Below are 18,827 nucleotides of genomic sequence, written 5' to 3' on the forward strand. Positions count from 1 at the left end.
ACCTTGGATTCCAATGACTGTGCTGGTGTTTTAACAGCCGCTGCAAGTACAGGAAAGCGGGAGCGGGGCAGCCGTCGCTCGACGGGGAAGGTGGGGTCAGGTGCTCCCGCAGGCGGGGTTGCCCGGCAGAGACGGCTGCGCTCTGCGGCCCCAAGGCCTGTGTGTGTCCTGAGCAGCCCTGGGAGCACCCCTGACCCCACAGACGACAGATGGAGCCCGGACGGTCCAGCTGCTGCTGCCCACCAGAGCAGGGGCCACAGGATGCTGGGGGCGGCACTGTGTCCACTTCGGAGCAGCTGGATGGCGCAGCTCTCATGCCCAGACCTGGACGCTCCATCCAGACTCTTCTCTTCCAGACGGACCTTCCGCTCTTTGTGACATGCGGTTCTCATGTCTCATCCCCAGACTGCTTCGGGATGACTTGAGGACTTGGTTATGACACCAGCCGTGGCTTGTCAGCTTGCTTAGCCTGTCAACGCCTGAGGCCCGACCCTGGGGTCCGATCAGGTGTGCAGGGGAGGCCAGGAACCAGGGAGCGTCCAGACGGGCTTCAGGGACCAGCAGGTGCATAACGCCGTGTGGATGAAAACATGAGGGAATCCAGGGGGTGGGAGGGGGGCAGGGGGCGGACTCCCTGGGTGAGGAGGCTGCACAGGGGGCTGGGAGGACTGCAGGGAGGACGGAGACCACCTGGGTGAGGAGGCTGTGGAGGGGGCTGGGAGGACCGCAGGGAGGACGGAGACCACCTGGGTGAGGAGGCTGTGAAGCGGGCTGGGGAGGACCGCAGGGAGGATGGAGACCACCTGAGTGAGGAGGCTGCGCAGGGGCTGGGGAGGACTGCAGGGAGGACGGAGACCACCTGGGTGAGGCCGTGCGGGGGGCTGGGGAGGACCAGAGGGAGGACAGAGACCACCTGGGTGAGGAGGCTGCGCAGGGGGCTGGGGAGGACCGCAGGGAGGATGGAGACCACCTGGATGAGGAAGCTGTACAGGGGCTGGGGAGGATCGCAGGGAGGACGGAGACCACCTGGGTGAGGAGGCTGTGAAGCGGGCTGGGGAGAACCGCAGGGAGGATGGAGACCACCTGGGTGAGGAAGCTGTGCAGGGGGCTGGGGAGGACCGCAGGGAGGACAGGGACCACCTGGGTGAGGAGGCTGCACAGGGGGCTGGGGAGGACCGCAGGGAGGACAGGGACCACCTGGGTGAGGAGGCTGTGCAAGGGCTGGGGAGGACCGCAGGGAGGACGAGGACCACCTGGGTGAAGAAGTTGTGCAGGGGCTGGGGAGGACCGCAGGGAGGACAGGGACCCCCCACCACTGTGCTCACGACGGCCCTCTCCTGTACGTGACCCCTGCTGCCAGCCCTCTCCCTGAGCCCAGGTAGAGTGACGGGAGCTCCCCCTCTGCCCTCATCCTCCTCAAATACCCCAGGTGTGCTCTGGGGCAGGTGTGGAGTGCTTCCTCTGAGGGAGCAGAGAAGCGTCCCACGTGCCCAGGTGCTGGTCATTCCTGCAGCCTCCTCTCCCGCGATGAGCCCCGGGGCCCCCACACCCTCCCCGAGGCCTCGCCCCCGTCCTGACGGAGGGGGCTGAACCCTAGGCCTGTTCGCCACCGAAGTCCCCATGAGCAGGAAGGGGCGGGGAGTCTCTGAACTGAGAGCTGGAGGGAGGGCTGCCCATGCACGTCCGGCTGGAGGACCCCAGCCAGTCCCCCTCTAGCGTCGACGGTCACATTTCCTGGTCGTGGTCCTCCCAACGATGTTGGTTGTCTTAGTTTCAGCCTTAGGGGAACTTCCCGATGAGGTCTGCCCACGTTCCCCGTCGAAGCAGTGGCTACAATGATCCGAGCAGAGATGTGCCCTCACGACCCTTGTCAGCTCGCGTAGGCGAAGGACGCCCGAGCCCACTCCACTCCACTCCAGAGCCCAGAGCCCAGAGCCCAGACCCCGTCCCCAGTGACGTTTTCTTAGGATCCTTGCATGTCAATGCGGGAAAGAGTTGTTGATAGGCCCCCATCGGGACTTTCACACTAGAAGACACGTGGGTCCGTCAGGTCGAAGCAGCCTGTGTGTGTCCCGGTGCCCTTGGGGGTGAGCCTTGCCACCGCGGCCACCCCGGGCCCCCCGGGCCCTCACGATGCTGACCCGCTCTCCAGAACTTGCCGATATCCAGGGGTTCAGAAATGGGCCAATCTCACCCATCAGTCACCCGGGACCTCAGAGGATCCAGGTGAGGAAGGCCTGTCGGAGAAGCGACTCGTGCTCCCCGTTCTGTGTGGGTAGGTGAGCCGGCTGGTGAGGCTCGCGGGGACCCCCGGCTCACAGGGAGCCCCGCCCCCGCTGGGAACGAGTGCTCAGAGGAGCACGGCACCTCGCTGGGGGGCGCTGCGTTCACTGAGCGGCCGCAGGCCTCCCTGGATTCCCGCCTGGCAGGAAGCTCTGCTCCGGCGGGTCCCCCCCACCCCGACCCAGCACAGGTAAAGCGCGGGCATAGGGCTGTGTGGAGGCGCGGGGCCCGGCTGGGGTCCGGGCCGCCCCAGTGCCCGGGAAGGGCCCTCTGCTCTTCCACATTGAATGTGTCCCTCCTTTTGCTCAACAGACGCACGCGCTGCAGGCTCACGAGGCACGGGGCACGCCCAGAAACTCGGTGCTGGCGCCAGGGTGCGGAGGAACGCTGCTCACACAGACCAACAAATACTCAAAATCTCTTGCAATTAAATGTTTACAATGAGAGGTTGCGGGGCGCCTGGGCGGCTCAGCCCGTGGAGCCTCCGGCTCTTGATTTTGGCTCCGGTCGTGACCTCAGGGTGGGATCGAGCCCCGGGTCAGGCTGCACGCCAAGCAGGGAGTCTGCTTGGGGTTCTGCATCCCTCCGCCCCTCCCCCATGCACTCTCTCTCTCTCTCTCCAAAAATAAAAGATTAAAAAATAAATTGAATGAAATCTGACATGTGATTTCCAAATTGATGCTGAAAAAATATGTGGAATTAGTTGGTTTTGCTTTTACATAAGGACAGCAGAGACCGCCCACCCCAAGTGATCTCCCTGTGCCCTGTGAGGGCAGCGGGGTGGCTCCCAGGCCGAGGCGGCATCGATGGGCACCGTCGTCCCCCAAGCAGGAAGGCTTCGCGGGCCGGCGTGGTCTCTGTGTGCGGAGCTCCACGCGGGCAGGAAGGTGCCGTGGGGCACCGGGTCCTGCTTAGCCGGCCTCCCCGCGGGGAGAGGCGGAGACGGCCTCCGCCCTTGCTGGCCTCGCCCCTCCTCACCCTTGCGCTGCAGGGGCCGAAGGAGGGTTGGTTACACGTGGGGACTGGGTGGTCCTGCCAGGCTGGGTAGTAGTCGGAGCCTCCCGGGCCCCGTCCCCCTCACCTGGGATTCTCTGTTCCCACCAGCACGAACCCCCAGGGAGCTGAACTTGGAGGCTCCCGCACAACCACCCCGGACGCGTGTTCCCAGCCCTCTTCCCTGAACCGGGTGCTGCCCTTTGGTGGCGGCCCGTGGGCTCGGGCCCCGCACCCGGAAGCGTGCGCTGAGCGGCTCGGCCCCCGTGTCCGCCCCGGGAGCTGTGGGCGGGACGCAGCGGGAGCAGAGCCTTCCCCACACCCGGCTGGGTCCCACCTGCTGTCTCGCTGTGGCCACCCGCCCCCAGGGATGCGAGCAGGCTCCCCGACGAGGTCGGGGTTCGCGGAGGCGCTCTTCATCTCGGCTCCTGTCATCGCCCCCACCTCTCCTAGCGCCTGAACGACAAGCATTTCCTGCACCCCCTCCGCTGTGCGCTGGGCCACCCAACGGCGACCTGACGGTGACCCAGCGGCGCCAACCCTGGTCAGGATTAGGGACACGTGTCCCGGGGTAAACTGAGGCATGGGCCGACGCCCCTGACCAGGAGGCATGTCAGACTCCAGCAGCCGTTTACTTGCTTGGGTCAAACATCGGCATCTCTGGACGTCGTCCTCAAACTGCGAACCGCGCAGCTTCCGGGAGGACGCTGCGGGAGGGGACTTCTCAGGTCACGGACTGACGCGGCTGTTACCGTCCTCAGGCCCTGGGGCACTGAGGCAACACTGCTCAGCGGGCCATTCGGCTGCTAGCTATGGAGCACCTCTTTGGGCAGAAGCATCAGCCACACACGTGTCCCCGCGGCCACGGAGGTGGCGTTGCCGGAAGACACGCTCGCACACGGAAGGTAAGTGTGAGGTGTGGTGCCCTGGCCTGTGCGCGGAGGAGCAAGGAGGCAGCAGGAAACGGAGTGTCAGAGGCAAGACCAGCAGGGCCGGGTGGGGGCCGCGCCGGGAAGCAGACAGGTGGTCGCGGAGACCCAGACGTGTGTCGTTCACGCTCCGTGATGACTTTGTGCTTGTTAAACCTGATTACCTCCATGTAAGCGAGCACGTTTGGCCAGTTGCCACCCATTGGCCACAGGGGGTCACGCAAGGGTGTCCGCAGGGGTGCCAACCCTGGTTCTTGTAGCACGTGCACCCGCACACCTCACTTCACCGCGGAGGTCGGGCGGCCCTGCTCCAGCTGCCTCTCGGTGCCGCTGCTCCTGCAGCATCCGCTCGCGTCTTGTCCTTCGTCACGTCTTGGTGATTCTCGGCATTTTCAACCTTTTTCATGATGATCATATTTGTGACGGTGATTTGTGATCAGCGATGACAAGTCGCCAAAAGCACAGATGACAGCCGGCGTGTAAAGCGTCTCCTCAGGAAGGCGGGCATGTTGTTCGTTTATTTATTTATTTTTATTTATTTATTTATTTTTGTTTTTTGTTTTTATTATTATTTTTTTACTTTGTTCGTTTAGATGTGATGCTGGCGCATGCTCACTGAAGCGCGGTGTGGTGTAAACACGACTCCGTGGACTGGGAAACCAAACGAGTCTTGGGACTCGCTTTGGTTCAGCGTCCGGATCCGGAATGGAGCCGCAGCATCTCGGAGGTGTGCCTGTGGATACACACGCGTGTGACGTACACGTATGTTTTTGTAACATGGATCTTCCATCAGCCATCCAGCAGCAGACCCTGCGCGGGCGTGGACCAGCTCTCCTGACGGCCTCACGTCCTGCGGCGCTTTCGGGGGCCCCGAGCCAGCAGCGTCTGTCCCGCCGACTCGTGGGGGCTGGCCTAGGCTTGTTTTTTTCACGAGCAAATCTCTAGTATGCGGAACGGGGCCTGGTACGCAGACGGGGCTGCAGGGACGTTCGCCGGCCTGGTGAGTGGACCCAGGGAGGGAAGGCGGAGTGGGCGCGCAGACAGGTCCCGATCACGCGTGGACACCAGGGTCCCCGGGAGGCCGGCCCGTCCGCGGCGTGGCTTTGGCCCGGGCCCCCGCGGGATCTCCGAAGTCGGGCGGTGAGGCTGCCCCACGGGCCGAGGGCAGGGCCGAGGCTCCCGGTGAAGATCTTCACGGACTGTCCGAGGACGCGCTCTGTCCCGTGGCCTTCCACGCTGCCCATCCGGGAGGGGTTCCCAGGAGACGGATGATCTCGTTGAAGGAAAAATAGAGGCGTTTTCACAAGGGCCCCGAATCACATCGTGCCCCGCAGACACTGGGTCGTGCTCCTTCCTGACTCCGCTGGTTCAGGAGGCCCTGGAGGCCCTGTGCCGCCCCGGGTGCCTGAATGGAGCTCCGTGGACCTTCCCCCTCGAGGCCGCCTCAGGCCGCCGCCTTCTCTAAATTTCAACTTAAAAATAGGACAGTTGTACCCGCCCACCCAGAGAAGGAGCTGTGTGAGGTCCCTAGTCCCCAGACTGAGGCAGACTGACGCCCATTAGCACCCTCTCCCTCTGCCCTCTCCCTGTCTCTCTGTCTCTGTCTTTGTCTTTCCCTGTCTCTCCATCTCTCTCTCTCTCCATCTGTCTCTGTTTCTGTCTCTCTTTTCTGTTTCCATCTCTCTCTCCCTCTCTCTGTCCCTCTGCATTTCTCTCTCCCTCTCTCCCCCGTCTCTCTGTGTCTCTGTCTCCCTTTCTCCCTGCCTCTTCTTCTCTGTCTGTCTCTCCCTCTCTCTCTCTGTGTCTCTCTCTCCTCCTCTCTCTCCTTCTCTCTGTCTCTCTCTGTCTCTCCCTCTCTTTTTCTCTCTCTGTGTGTCTCTCTCCCCTTTTCTGTCTCTTCCTCTCTCTGTCTCTCCCCCTCTCTGTCTCTCCCTCTCTGTTTCTCTCTGTGTTTCTCTCCCCCCTCCCTCTCTCTGTGTCTCTCTATCCCTCTCTCTCCCCCTCTCTCTGTGCCTCTCTCTCTGTCTCTCTCCCCCTCTCTGTCTCTCTTCCCTTCTCCCCCTCTCTCCCTCTCCCTCTCTCTCTGTCTCTCTCCCTCTCTCTCTCCTCCTCTCTGTCTCTCCTTCTCTCTGTCTCTCTCTGTCTCTCCCTCTCTTTCTCTCTGTATCTCTCTCTCCCCTCTCTGTCTCTCTCTCTGTGTCTCTCCCCTCTGTCTCTCTATCTCTGTCTCTCTCCCTCTCTCAGTGTCTCTCCCCTCTGTCTCTCCCTCTCTGTGTCTCTGTCTCTTGTGCACACCCACACACACGTAGCTCACAGCGCCTCCACATCTCGCAGTGGGCGTGGGAACAGTGGGCGTGTTTGGCTGGGAGGGACTCCGGCGGACTCAGCCCTGCTCTTCCTTCCCACTGGACCGCGGTTAAGGCCCGTCACGTGGAAGGAATCTGATCCGTTTCCAAAGGCCCTTCAACATCGACAGCAGCACGACTTTCGAGGGACCCGAGCTCCACCGTCTTCCGTGTCTGGAAATTTTGTTCTCTGAGCCCAAACCCTGAAGGCTGTCCCTTGGCGTGTGACTTCTAATCCTGCCCTTTGTAAGGACCAGCGGTTCGTATTTTTCAGGGACTCACTGCTGTTTCAAACTATCTGATGCATTTCCTTTGGCAGGAGGCGCTGTCTGCTTTGTGTCCGTGTCCTCGTGGGACCCCACGCACGTCTGGGTGTAGGGAGGGCACCGGTCATTTCTCGGAACGGGCTGTTACCGTGCTCCGGGTCCCCTGTGCTAGAGAAGCCTGGATATGCACGGTACGCCAGATACGCACGGCCGTACCTCGGGCCCTGAGTCGTGGAAGAGCCTGAGCACGCGCGTGGGAGCCCGCGGAGAGCGCCCCTGGCCAGCTGCTGCTTGTCGCTCTGCGCATGTCCCTCCCTCCCTCCGCATGGCACCTCCCACGGCATCCAGACAGGACAGCAAGCCGCCGGGAGGCCGCACTAGCCTCCTGAGCTGGGGGCGAAGCCAGGCCCCCGGGCCTCATTCTACACACGAGGAGCTGGTGTTTGGAACACAGGTTAGGTTAATAAGCGAAAACAAATAAGCTGGAAATTCCTGCAAGTGGACCTTAAAACAGATTGAATAAAAACACACTCAATCTATTCTCTTACATCTTTCTTTCCTCATGATCACGTAAAGAAAGGCTCTTCCCCAGCCCTTCATGCATGTTGCTTGCATCTCAAACCTACGTGACGTTACCTCCTCGGCAGGTTTTCTGGTTTGGGTTTAAGTTGTCTGAAAATTCATGAAATACAAGCTATAATTATATTTTATACTCATGCAAAATTAGTTTGCGTGAAGGAAGTCTCCTTTTTATCGCCGACTTACACCTAGAAGCGCCTAACCCTGTTCACTCGTTTCCAAGCGATAGAGCTGTACCCTCCACTCTGAATGCTGAGCTGCCCGAAATAACGCGTTCATGGATGTAGGGGAAGATTAATTTTTAAGATGATAAAAAATCATCATATTCTTTCTCCCAACTGTGTCCACAGCCGTTCTCAAGTTGGAACCTTGCAAACCAAGCACGTCATCTTTGTTTCTATGTTGGTCTCAGAACTCATTGCCGTTTCTGCTGACTGCAGAGAAAACTGGTTCGCTAATGGTGATTTTCCGAGTCTGCATTTCAGCGCGCTCCCCTCATCAGGGACAGCTCCCTGAGCGCGAGGCAAGAGGGTAATTGGCTGATCACTATGAGGACAGCCTCCTGAGGGGAGTCTGGGGGACTCGGAGGCCACAGGACGGACCCCTCGCCACCTGCCTTCCGCCTTCGTCTTAGAGAAATTCAGGCCCATCTAGTGCAAACTGTCACGATGCCTGAACAACGTGGGGCCTACTGCATCATCCTGCTTGAAAGAAAGAGCACCCTGGATACTTGGCAATTAAAAAAAATGTTTCTTTGAGGAGGAATTTATATGGGGTGGGTTTTGCCTTGAATTCCCTTCCCAGGAAGTGGAGTTCCTGCAGAGGATGGCCTGTTAGCAGCTCCACCGCGTACAGGGCGGCTTCGCGCGAGGGGGAGAACAGCGCAGAGTCGGCTCGAGAGACGCGCTGCCACGGGGCACGTGACGGCCGGACGGAGGCCGGAGAAGCGCCGGGTGAACGCACCGTGGCCAGCTGTGCACCTCGCAGCGCTCGTCCGCCTCGGCTCCCTGGCTTCGCCGGCCTGCCGCGCTCGTGTCGTACCTGCGGGAGGTTCTCACCGCGACTCACTTTCCCCCCACACCAGCCCGCGGCTCCCCAGCTGTGAGCTCCCCGGTGGCCACCGCCCGTGTGCGGCTCACCCGCGAGCGGAGAGCGGCCGCGAGGACCGGACCGCCCTCGGGGCAGGAGGGCAGGAGGACCTTGACTGCTGAATGGTCAGCTGGGCTCCCCCAGGGCCGCCGTGTCCAAGGCGGCCCCAAGACTCAACGAAGAGCAGCGCAGAGAAGACTCCACATACTTACAGGGGTGTGTTTCAGAAACGGCACATGGGAAGCAACCGTTATGTGTTGAAGACGGCCGTGAACATGGACGTTTTCTCTTGTCTGGAGAGCAAATTGCTGTGTTCTTGGCCCACGGAATCATCTTTCCGGTCAGTGGGCAGGTCCGCACGTCTTCCCAGGGACACACATAGACACACCGATGGTATAGACACACGTACGTGTGCACATACTATTTAAAGTTGTATTTTTAGTGGGGGTGAACTAGGAAATTAGACCACCATTTGTGAGGCATTAAGTGACCACTTTACCTAGATTTCTCAAATTGTTAAGAATCCAAAAAGATATTTACCACAGGACAAACAAAATCTGCTATTAGAAAAAAACACCTATGATCCCCTGAACCATAACTTTCTTACCTTTAGTATAACAGGGGGACTTTCATTTAATAAACGCAGCCTAAATCCGGGAAAAGAACAAGGGAGAAAGGGAGGTGGGCGGGGGGTGGGGGTGACTGGGTGACGGGCACTGAGGGGGGCACTTGATGGGATGAGTGCTGGGTGTTATGCTATATGTTGGCAAATTGAACACCAATAAAAAAAATAAAAAATAAATAAACGCAGCCTAGGCCATTGCAACGCATTCTGAAAATAAAATCCTCCGTGCAAAAGACCAGGCCAACCAGACAAAATATAATTTTGATTAATTCTATCTGAATTTAATGTAATCCGAAAAGAATCACTCAGATCCTGTTCCCTGTTGCTCAAACAGGCAGAAAGTGAGGAAAAGAACATGAGGCCCCAGTAGGAAGAGCCATCCGCACAGTCTGACACACGACCACCACCTACTGATAATCATCGAATCTTTCTGGGCCTCACTCTCTAGTGAGCATGACAGTGAACCGGTCTCTACCCATCTCACACAATCACTGAAGACCCGATATAGTCCCGAAACTTAATACACCTGCTGGACGTGTGCGTTATTGGCGATAGTCTGCTGATACATAACTGCAAGGCTGGGGGATCCTTGGGATTAAAATAACTATCTAACCCCCAGGTTATAAATAATGGTCCTTCTATAGTCTATGGGCCCCTGTTGTGATAACCCAGGGGTTTAAATACGTTTTTTTTTTTTTTTCCTAAAACAAAACGTCTGGGACTGCGCGATCCAGTTTATAACAGAGATGGGACACGCTGCCTACGCTGTGGCAGATGAAGCAGTGATCGCATCCCAGAAGCAGACATGAGCAGACTCTGCATCTCCTCATAAGGCTGATATCGTGTGGCCCCGTCACAATGCCCTGATCCCTCCTGCTGGATGGCGGTCGGCTGTGTGTGGACGTGCATGCGTGTGAGCCAGCCTCTCGCCTTCCTTGTCTGGAATGTTCTCCTCTCTCTGTGCTATGATCGCCCCGCTTCTCTGTTAACCTAACTCAGTGTCTTGCTTCTGTTTGCTAAGACAAAGGCACAACCCGCCTTGGAGGGAGTCTGCCGACAGCTCGGGGATTAACGGCCACCAAGAGCAGCAACCAAGGAGCGTGGAAGATTGACTTCCAGACGGTGACCCAGAACTCTGGCCACCTGACTGAAAGGTACACCCCCTGCTTTCCACCAAGGTCCGATTTCAGCCGGAACCGTTCAAGGAGGGGACGAGGGCACGCAGAATGGGATGCCCTGTACTCGTGCTGCGTCTCTCACGGCAAAGACGTTGTTACCATGGAGGAGCTCACACTGTTGGCAGTGATGTGGGCGCTCCATTTGCCAGTAAGGTCCCACAGACTGTACCTGGTAAGTGAGGGCATGAAAACGGGGCACTGATAGATCTATATGCCTTTCAAAGTCCTATTTTACTGCATTAAACATAGTTTGGAGTTTGTGCGAAACGAGTGCTTGATGAAACACTTGGCTAACTGGGGTCTTAGGACACGTGATCATGGGCGGCCTCCAACGTTATAGGAAATCTGTGTTATAGGAAATCTTGGTGAAGCAGTCTCTAGATATCAGGCACCGACAGTGATTTCTTCTTAGGAAAGATGCTTGTAGGGACGCTGGGGTGGTTCAGTGGTTGACCCCAGGTCCCGGGATTGAGTCCCACATCGGGCTCCCTGCAGGGATCCTGCTTCTCTCTCTGCCTGTGTCTCTGCTGTTCTCTCTCTCTCTCTCTGTGTCTCTCGTGAATAAATAAATAAAATCTTAAAAAAAAAAAAAGAAAGATACTTGTGTTTGTCTCAGAAATCGAGCAAGCCTTTGGTGCTTCCCTAAGAGAACTAGCAGCAATCAGAACCACGGTGGGAGGTCATCCACACGGACCATCACTGTTCGACCCGAGTGACTCCTCGGGACCATCTGAAAGGGGGTAGATCACTACACTTGGTGCCAAGGATACTCTGTTAATTGGAGGTATTAGTCTTTTGATGAGCAGATGCCTGATGATCGAGTGACACTTCACCATGGCCCAACACATCTTTAAAGTCTTACATGATAGATGATTCTAGAAGGAGCTTAGCTGGGGAGCTGGATGCTGCATATGAATTCTGAAACCGGGAATGTGACAATTGATTATTTATCCTCTTAATGGGCATTTGCTTTCCAGAAACTATGTCCTCGTATGCTTCGGATTCTCACCCAGTGTTTGCTAAACACCTGAGTGCTAGTCACCATGCTAGGCGGGTCATGCAATTAGACACTCGGGGGCCTGCATTATACTCATGCCACCATGCATCTCTCGGTTCCGTCATACATCCACTTATCATGCCCACTTACTCAAATTTTCCCAGAAACTTTTCTGGGATTTTTCTAGAATCTCTCACTAGTTTTGATCTGCTATCTCACTTTTAAAAACTATGTTCTAAAAAACAAAAACAAAAACAAAAAACAACAACAACATAAAACTACGTTCTAAGCATTCGAGTTAGAATAATAATTAAAACAAACCTCGATCTAGTTATATCCTGAAGCTATTTCGGTAAGACTCCACTTCTTTCTTCAAAACATGTCACTCGGTACTTGAAAAGTAGATTTAAAAATGTGAGCCTCAGGAAACTACACTTGAAAGTTTAATTCTAGCAAATGAAGAGCAGGACCTAAAATGTGGTGGAGACCCTCGGTTTCAGTGATGCGTGTTTACAAAGCTCTCGTTCCGGGACGCGGCACGCACAAACACCCGCACCTGGATCCGCGCTGCTGCCCGAGCACGGAACGGGCACGCGGAAGGGCAATGCTGCTGCACCCCGTCCTTACAAGAAGCCACGGTCCAGTCACACACCGTTAAGCAGCTTCAGCACTTAATGATTTTGCCCCAAACGGCACACATTTAGGAAAGGTGCTCACAAGTCACTTGCCAGGTTGGCCTGTTTCCCAATGTTCCCAATGGAACACGGAGGTACTGCCTGTAACGCTCAGCGTGCGGCGCCGTCTCGTCAGGGACGCTGGGGTGTGGGCCACCGTCCACACAGCGGGGCTGGCGGTGCCCACGTGTGTGTGGCCGATGCACGTCATCAGACTGTGTCCACACCACGCTCCCCGATGTCACGGCAGGAAGCACCATCGTGGGAGCCTGCTACTTTGATGCGTGAAATCCGTGTGTGTGCACCCACGGGTGCGTGCCCACATATGTGGACATGCTCGTCTACCTGTGTGAACGGGATGGTGAATTGCCCCCAGGAGGACCTGAACCTGCTGTAACAGTCATAAAACTCAGGCTTCCAGGAACAAACGAGAATGGCCTCTGGAGGAGGAACATCAATTTGCATCTGCCGCACGGCGTGACCCACAGCCAGCCCATGCCCACCCCATCTGAAACAGCTCTCCGCACGGGCCGCAGCAGCTGTCCCCGGTTCCGAGAAATTAGCTCTCCCGGAGTTCAGGCTTCCAAGAGCTCGGAGCCCAAGGAGGAAGCCTGAGAGAAGACACTCCTTTTGCTTTCAGACACATTTGGCATTTCTCTGAGGCAAACTCGAAGCCAATAAAGACTAAATCTAGATTCTTCAGAAAACCCCCACCTTCTTCTAGAGCAGAGATGACTTTTAGGAAAGGATTATCTTTCAACTTATGGTGATGAGCCTGACGCTAACAGGAAACCATATAAAGGCAAAGCCATCCTAAATCCGCCCAAAGCACGGTCACCACCGCACGCGCCATGCCGTGGTACGCCTGGCCCCCTCGCAACGCTGGACACCCCAGGTCAGAAACACGATCCTCCGGCACGAAGCCAATGACGGGTCGAGGAACGGTTTCGTTTCAGCGATATTCCTTCCACCCCAATCTGGGACAAAAAGTATAACTTGGCCACTGACAGACAAGCGCGGCCTCCCCCGTTGGCGCCCCCGGGGTCTCATCGAGCTCCCGGCCCTGGGAGGACAGCAGGCCGAGCCATCCCCACGCCGGCACCTGGGCAGATACCAGTATGTGAGGGGCAGAGCCTCCGGGAACACAGGATGCTAAAGCCTCGTAGGTGCGCTGCCGTAAGGCTCTGGATCAATGTGCGCACAGCGAACACCGCACCCACGTCAGTGACGAGCACTCGGACCCGAGTGACGCACAGCATCTGCCGACTGGCAGCACACAGAGAGGAATGGTTTCCAGACCAGTGTGAAGGACACCTGGACGGACACTGGTTCCAGCCCTGACCAGGTACACTCACGCTGTGAGCACGTGGTCGTGGCTGTGCCCTGAATCGCCCCACCGGGACCTCCGTGGGGGCACTCGGGCCCCCGCCACCACGTATCGCGTGCTACTATTTTAAAGATTACCATTGTCTTCCTCCTCGTCGTCGTCGTCGTCCTCCTCCTCCTCGTCCTCCTCCTCGTCCTCCACGTCCTCCCCATCCTCGTCATCATCGTCTTCCTCCTCCTCGAGCTCCTCCTCTTCCTCCCGGTCCCCCTCCTCATCCTCCTCGTCCTCCTCCCTGTGCTCGTCCTCGTCCTCCGAGAACTCCTCCTCCTCGTCCTCCTCCTTCTCGTCCACGTCCTCCGACCCCTCGCTCTCGTAGCACTCATCCACCGAGGAGCTGTCCGCTTTCACGGCAAACGGTTTCCGCTTGGGAGCAGGTTCTTGGGGCTGCTTATCCTGTGTTTTTCTTTTTTTAGCCAAGGGGCAGCCATAGACGCTGTGTAGAGAGACAGAGAGAAGATCGGGGTCACTATCTTTGGAGGTTAGAGCACCAGGGGCCCTGGTCACGCGAGCTAAAGCTCAGCAGGAGCGCCACCCACACAGGTACACACACGTCCACCCGGGCACCCCCACCCTCGCCTCCCCTCCCAGCTCCCTGTTACGGCCACCAGATAATAACGCGGAGGGTCCCACGGAGTTCAGGGGGACGGTTGGGAGGCACTGCTTCCGAGCCACGCAGCTGACAACACAAATTCACGTTCTTAAACACCTTGCCAAACACGCATGACGTGAGACGGACGTCGTACAAGAAGCCCTAGTCCATGCGCGGAACATGCACCCATTTACGTGAAACATAGCGTGTGTGTGCTGTGAGAAAGCTTTGGACGCACTTGGATTTCTACATTCCACGGACAAAACGGCACCTGTCAACGCAACGAACTATGAGAAGAAGATGAACCGCAAATGCCTGTTGCCGTCTAGAGAGACGGAGCACAATTGGCCCTTACGAGGAATATCGTCAAGCCCATCTCAACGCCACAGAAAACGAAGTCAGTGTGCTCGGCAGTCGTTCCTAAAACCTGCTGAAATCGACCCACGGGTGGGTACGGCCGTCACAGCAGGACCCCACCCCTTAATCTCCCAGAGGGGACCATTTTCCAAAGCGACGTTGCTAATGACTCATCCTCCGGGAAAGCCTGCGGATGTGCCGCGAGGAACAAGGGGGAAAGACCCGGGGCACAGAGGCAACGGCTCCCTTTGTCCTAACATGAGTTGTGTGATCTCCGTGACCGAGTGAGCCGTCGGTAGGACTCTGATGAGCTTAGTGTTGGACCTGAAATGTGACGTGTTTACCCAGTCTCACATGGACACGTCCAGCGTGTATGTATTTTGGGAGGCTCCGTGGGGCTGGAGCCCAGGCCCTGCCAGACTCGGAGGGGATCGACACAGACGTAGCCGGCGAGTGAGACCGCGTTGGACCCGATCAGTGCTGTTGACGTGTGCACCAAATACTGGGCACGTCCTGGACACAGGGGAAAGTGTCGCCTCACGAATGCGTGGCGTGGGATCGATGCTAGGATGAAGTCATGCCGACGGCGCTACATTAGGCAAAGGAGGGAGGGTCAGCGGGCCCGGGGAGCCAAGGCTGAGGCTGGGGGAGACTTCGAGGGGGACGTGTGGAGCTATTCAAACACAGTTCTGCAAAGATGTGAACACAAGAAAGAGCGTGATCAGTGCAGAAAACAGACGTCAAAACCAAACGCGGGGGGTTTGGAGTATGGGATGGTGTGGCTGGCAGGGAGGTGGCAGGCACCGGCCAAGGTCAGGAGGGGCACGCCAGCCTGGGGACTTGGGGATGCGACTCACTGCCAGGAGGGGCGTGGGTGGAAAGGGTGGGCGAGGCGGTCACCGTGGCGCCCTAGTGCCCGATGAGGGTCCTCAGAGCCTCTGCCGGACGCTCAAGCCCCTGCTGGTCCCAGGCGCATCCCCACAGCAGTGGGAAGAGGCGCGGATAGACCCGTGGCCGAGGGACGGGCTGTCTGGAAGGTGACATGTCCCAAGTGCTTGTGGCAGGCGCCACGCTGTGGGGCTGGGACAGACACTGGATGTCGCACTTCAGCCCCCCCCCCCATGAGCAAGGGTCGCACACCTGCTTTAGGGATGGAGGCAAGGGGTCTGTACAGAGGTTGGTGCCGCACCTGGCGCGTACTCGGTCTTCGGGGGGACGTGGTGCCTGCGTTTTGATCCTCATCGCAGGTTTGTTCTCGCTCAGGGATCCGGCGACCCAGCAGGCCTGTCTCCCCGCGTGGTTCTGGACACTCACTACCGCGCAGTTTGCCACTTGGATCAACACTTCCCAGACAGTTCCCGCCGGGAATGAAAGGCAGTGGCAGTAACTTTACGTCTCTTAGAAAATGATTTCCTCCGGTTGCTTGGGTGCCTCTCGTGCTGTCGTAGCGCTGACACTACTCACCCGGGGCCCGGAGGATGCTGGCGTGTGCTGGGGCCCGGGGTCGAGGGACCTCGTTCCCATCCCAGCGTGCGACCCTGCTCGTTCCCCTCTTCCGTGTGCACGGATCCCTTTCTTCGTCCGTAAAGCAAGGGGCGCTGGCTGACTGCTGAGGCTCCACCAACTCTGAAACCCCGGGTGGCAGGTCATCTGCCTTTTGAAGCTCAATCCTTAACCACTGAGCTTTCTTACGTGCAATTCCTTGCACACGCCAGGGAGACTGAGTCAGGGGCCTCAGACGCTGGAGGACTGGCTGCCCACCAGCCAGGCTTCTCGGGGGACGGCCCTGGTCAGGAGACGGCCCTTGTGTCCCGTCTGTGTTTGTCCCAACGAAGGATTCGCCACAGTGAGGGCGCCTGTCCTTGCAGGGTCGGCCCACCGTGTTCCAGGTCACGACGGCGGCCACCTGCCCAGCGAGGACTCCTGCTCCGCGCCGAGGTCCCCTGGTCACCGGAACAGAGCACCCGGCCTCCCTTGGACCATCAGGGTCACCCAGGTTGCGAGGACATGATGTCAAAGTGGCCGACAGGGTGCTCTTCAGTGATGCTGCTCAGAGTGCTCCGCGTCACCAGGGCTGGGCTCCAGGCTTCATCCCCGTCCCGCCCACCCGCCTGCACACACTTCGCTGCCCGAGGTCTCCTGACGGCCCCCCGGTCGCTCAGACCTGAGAAGGGCGTGAACCTCGGAGCAAGAGCACAGAGACGCTCCTTAGAACAGAGGCTGCCGTTAGCGACAGGCCGCTGGGGACTTGGAGGGCAGGTGCCTGCTGAGGGGACACCTGCGCGCGTGGGGTCTGCGCCCAAGACCTGGCAGGTGGGGGCAGGCCTGACCTCCGAGGCGCGGGCGGCTGCCCTCGATACTGCCCACCTGCTCCTCTGGTTGCAGCGACTGCCCTCCCGCCCCGGCTCCCTCCCCGTCCTCCAGAGCCCTGTGTGGGTGGGACCCAAAGGGGGAGGAGTGGAAGCATCCCTGGGCCAGATGGGCGGGCGGGAGGAGGCAGCACAGGAGCGGGGGTGGGCCACGTGGAGGGACCAGGGACCGGCACATCCAGAGCCCTGCATTCCTGGCTCCGCTTTGCAAACACCCTGATGGGCTCCCGCATGCTGGCGGGGCCTCAGTTTACCCATCTGTGTGATGAATGGGTTGCCAGTCCCTTTGCTGGGCTACTTTGAGAAGCATCAGAAATCCCTGAATGGGGTCCTCGCTGTTCCCAGCGAAGTGAGGCTCCTAGCATCTCTCCGCTGCTTCTATTTATGATTTTGGAAACTGTTTCCATGAAACTCCCGGCCGTTGGCACTTGCCGGCCTCGGGCTCCTGGCACCTGCTGCTAACCGCTCGCTGCGTGCTCCGTCGTTTCCTGTGTCCGCTAATGTCTGCCGACCGTCTGACACGCTTGCCGCAGACACGTCCCGTGGGCCCCTTCTCCGCGGGCTCCAGTCCACGGGCGCCAGCTCCTGGAGCCTCCTGTGAACGTGTCGGCGACGGAGCTTTCACCCGCGCCTCAGGCAGCAGCTGCTCCAGCGGTGGCTCAGGCCCGCAGGCGCCTCCCGGTCCGTGAGACCCGGGGTTCAGGGCAGGTCGGAGCGTGGCCTTGGGGGCAACCCTGCCATGTGAGCTTGGGGGCCGTGGATCCCGCGAGCCCACATTCTGCACGTTTTGCGTGTGCCGCCGAGGTGGCCAGCCGCCCGGGAGGAGGGAAGGCTGCCGCCCCCCTCACCTGGCGCGTGTTGCCAACGCAGGTGCCGTAAAAGTGAGCGGGCTTCCGACTGCGACACACTCAGAGCCGTCGGGGCTCACGCCGACCAGCACACGCCAGTCCTTCCAGCAAGACCAGGGCTAACTGGGAAGCGGGAAGCGGGGACACAGACGTGGCGGGAGCACCCCAGCTCAGCGGACGGTGTGGGGTCCACGTCGTCCTTCCCGCCAGCTGCGTGCTTCCCACGGTGGCCCGCGGGGCCTTGCGGACGGCTGGTGGTCAAGGACTGTTTGCTGAATGAACAAACCATAGTTGTCCCCTTTTGTTAAAAATGACAGCACTTACCCCATCCTGGCGTGACTACGGGTTTCCCCAGTTGGAAAAAGCAGCCTGCGTTTCCTTGTGAGGTTTTAGGGCCGTCGTATCCTGTCCGGTAGCCGCGAGGCATGGCTGGCTATTTAATTAAGATTAAAGACAATTTAAAAATCAACTCCTCAGTCGCGCTGGTCACATTTTAAGCGTCTGGTGACGTCCATCGGGACCATCGTTCAGCGGGCAGGTGTGTGCCACCGGCCGGGACTCGCAGGTGCGCAGCAGGCGCGTGCGGGGTGAGCCCCTGCTGGACGGGACGCCGGTGCTGCGGGGACAGGGGCTCGGGGAGGTCGCTCGGGTCCCAGGACTCGGGCTTCAAGGCAGCTCGGTCTCCTCCTGCAGTCCCTCACGGGAGCATGTTCTGTGAACCTGGAGCACAGTGGGACTGATCCGTCCCCAGGGATGGGCGGGTACCGGCGCGGAGCTCAGCCCCCCCCCCCGCCCCCCGCGTGCCCGCGGGTGCCTCCCTGGCATGGAGGCAACCCCAAAGGCCAGGTCCTCATTGGCGGGGGCTTGACAGGCTCCGTGCCTTGCGTGTCCACACCCACCCCCAACCCTTTATGGACATGTGACACTTGAAGGTGACGACGACAAATGGGTTTTCTGCTTGTTTCATGCAGTTGAAACCTCAGAGCACCCGCGATACGGTTACTGTCGGGGACGGGAGCTTGCGTGGGGCCTGGCGGGAGCTTCTCGAAGCTGCAAATGCAGAACCGCGTCGAATCTCCCGCACGGCCCCCGTGTTCCCTGAGCGTCACTGTGCCGTCCGGATGCCCCAAAACTCCTCTCAGTTGTTGCAGCTTTTACGGTCCTGCCGGTGTTCACGGGACTTAACAATCTTGAGTCTTTCCTCTCACATCTTTTTTATCATTTTAGAAAATTGGTAACTTTCTCTGAGAAAATGTCATGTCTCTCATGCTCTCCAGGCTGCTTGCTGTTTTATTTTTAATGGTCTCTTACTTGAGGTT

At 58.6% G+C, this 18,827-nt stretch overlaps 1 protein-coding gene across 15 annotated transcripts in view; it reads right to left on the bottom strand.

The window, feature by feature from the left end:
- Positions 1-18,827, bottom strand: part of MYT1L (myelin transcription factor 1 like) — a 404,563-nt gene that overhangs the window by 94,397 nt on the left and 291,339 nt on the right. For all 15 annotated transcript variants that reach the window (XM_038560664.1, XM_038560665.1, XM_038560668.1 and 12 more), the window contains one exon: positions 13,423-13,778. In XM_038560664.1, coding sequence (XP_038416592.1) covers positions 13,423-13,778 — 356 coding nt within the window. The remainder of the gene's footprint in view (positions 1-13,422; positions 13,779-18,827) is intronic.

Source organism: Canis lupus, chromosome 17 (assembly GCF_011100685.1).
Source record: "Canis lupus familiaris isolate Mischka breed German Shepherd chromosome 17, alternate assembly UU_Cfam_GSD_1.0, whole genome shotgun sequence".
NCBI lineage: Eukaryota > Metazoa > Chordata > Mammalia > Carnivora > Canidae > Canis > Canis lupus.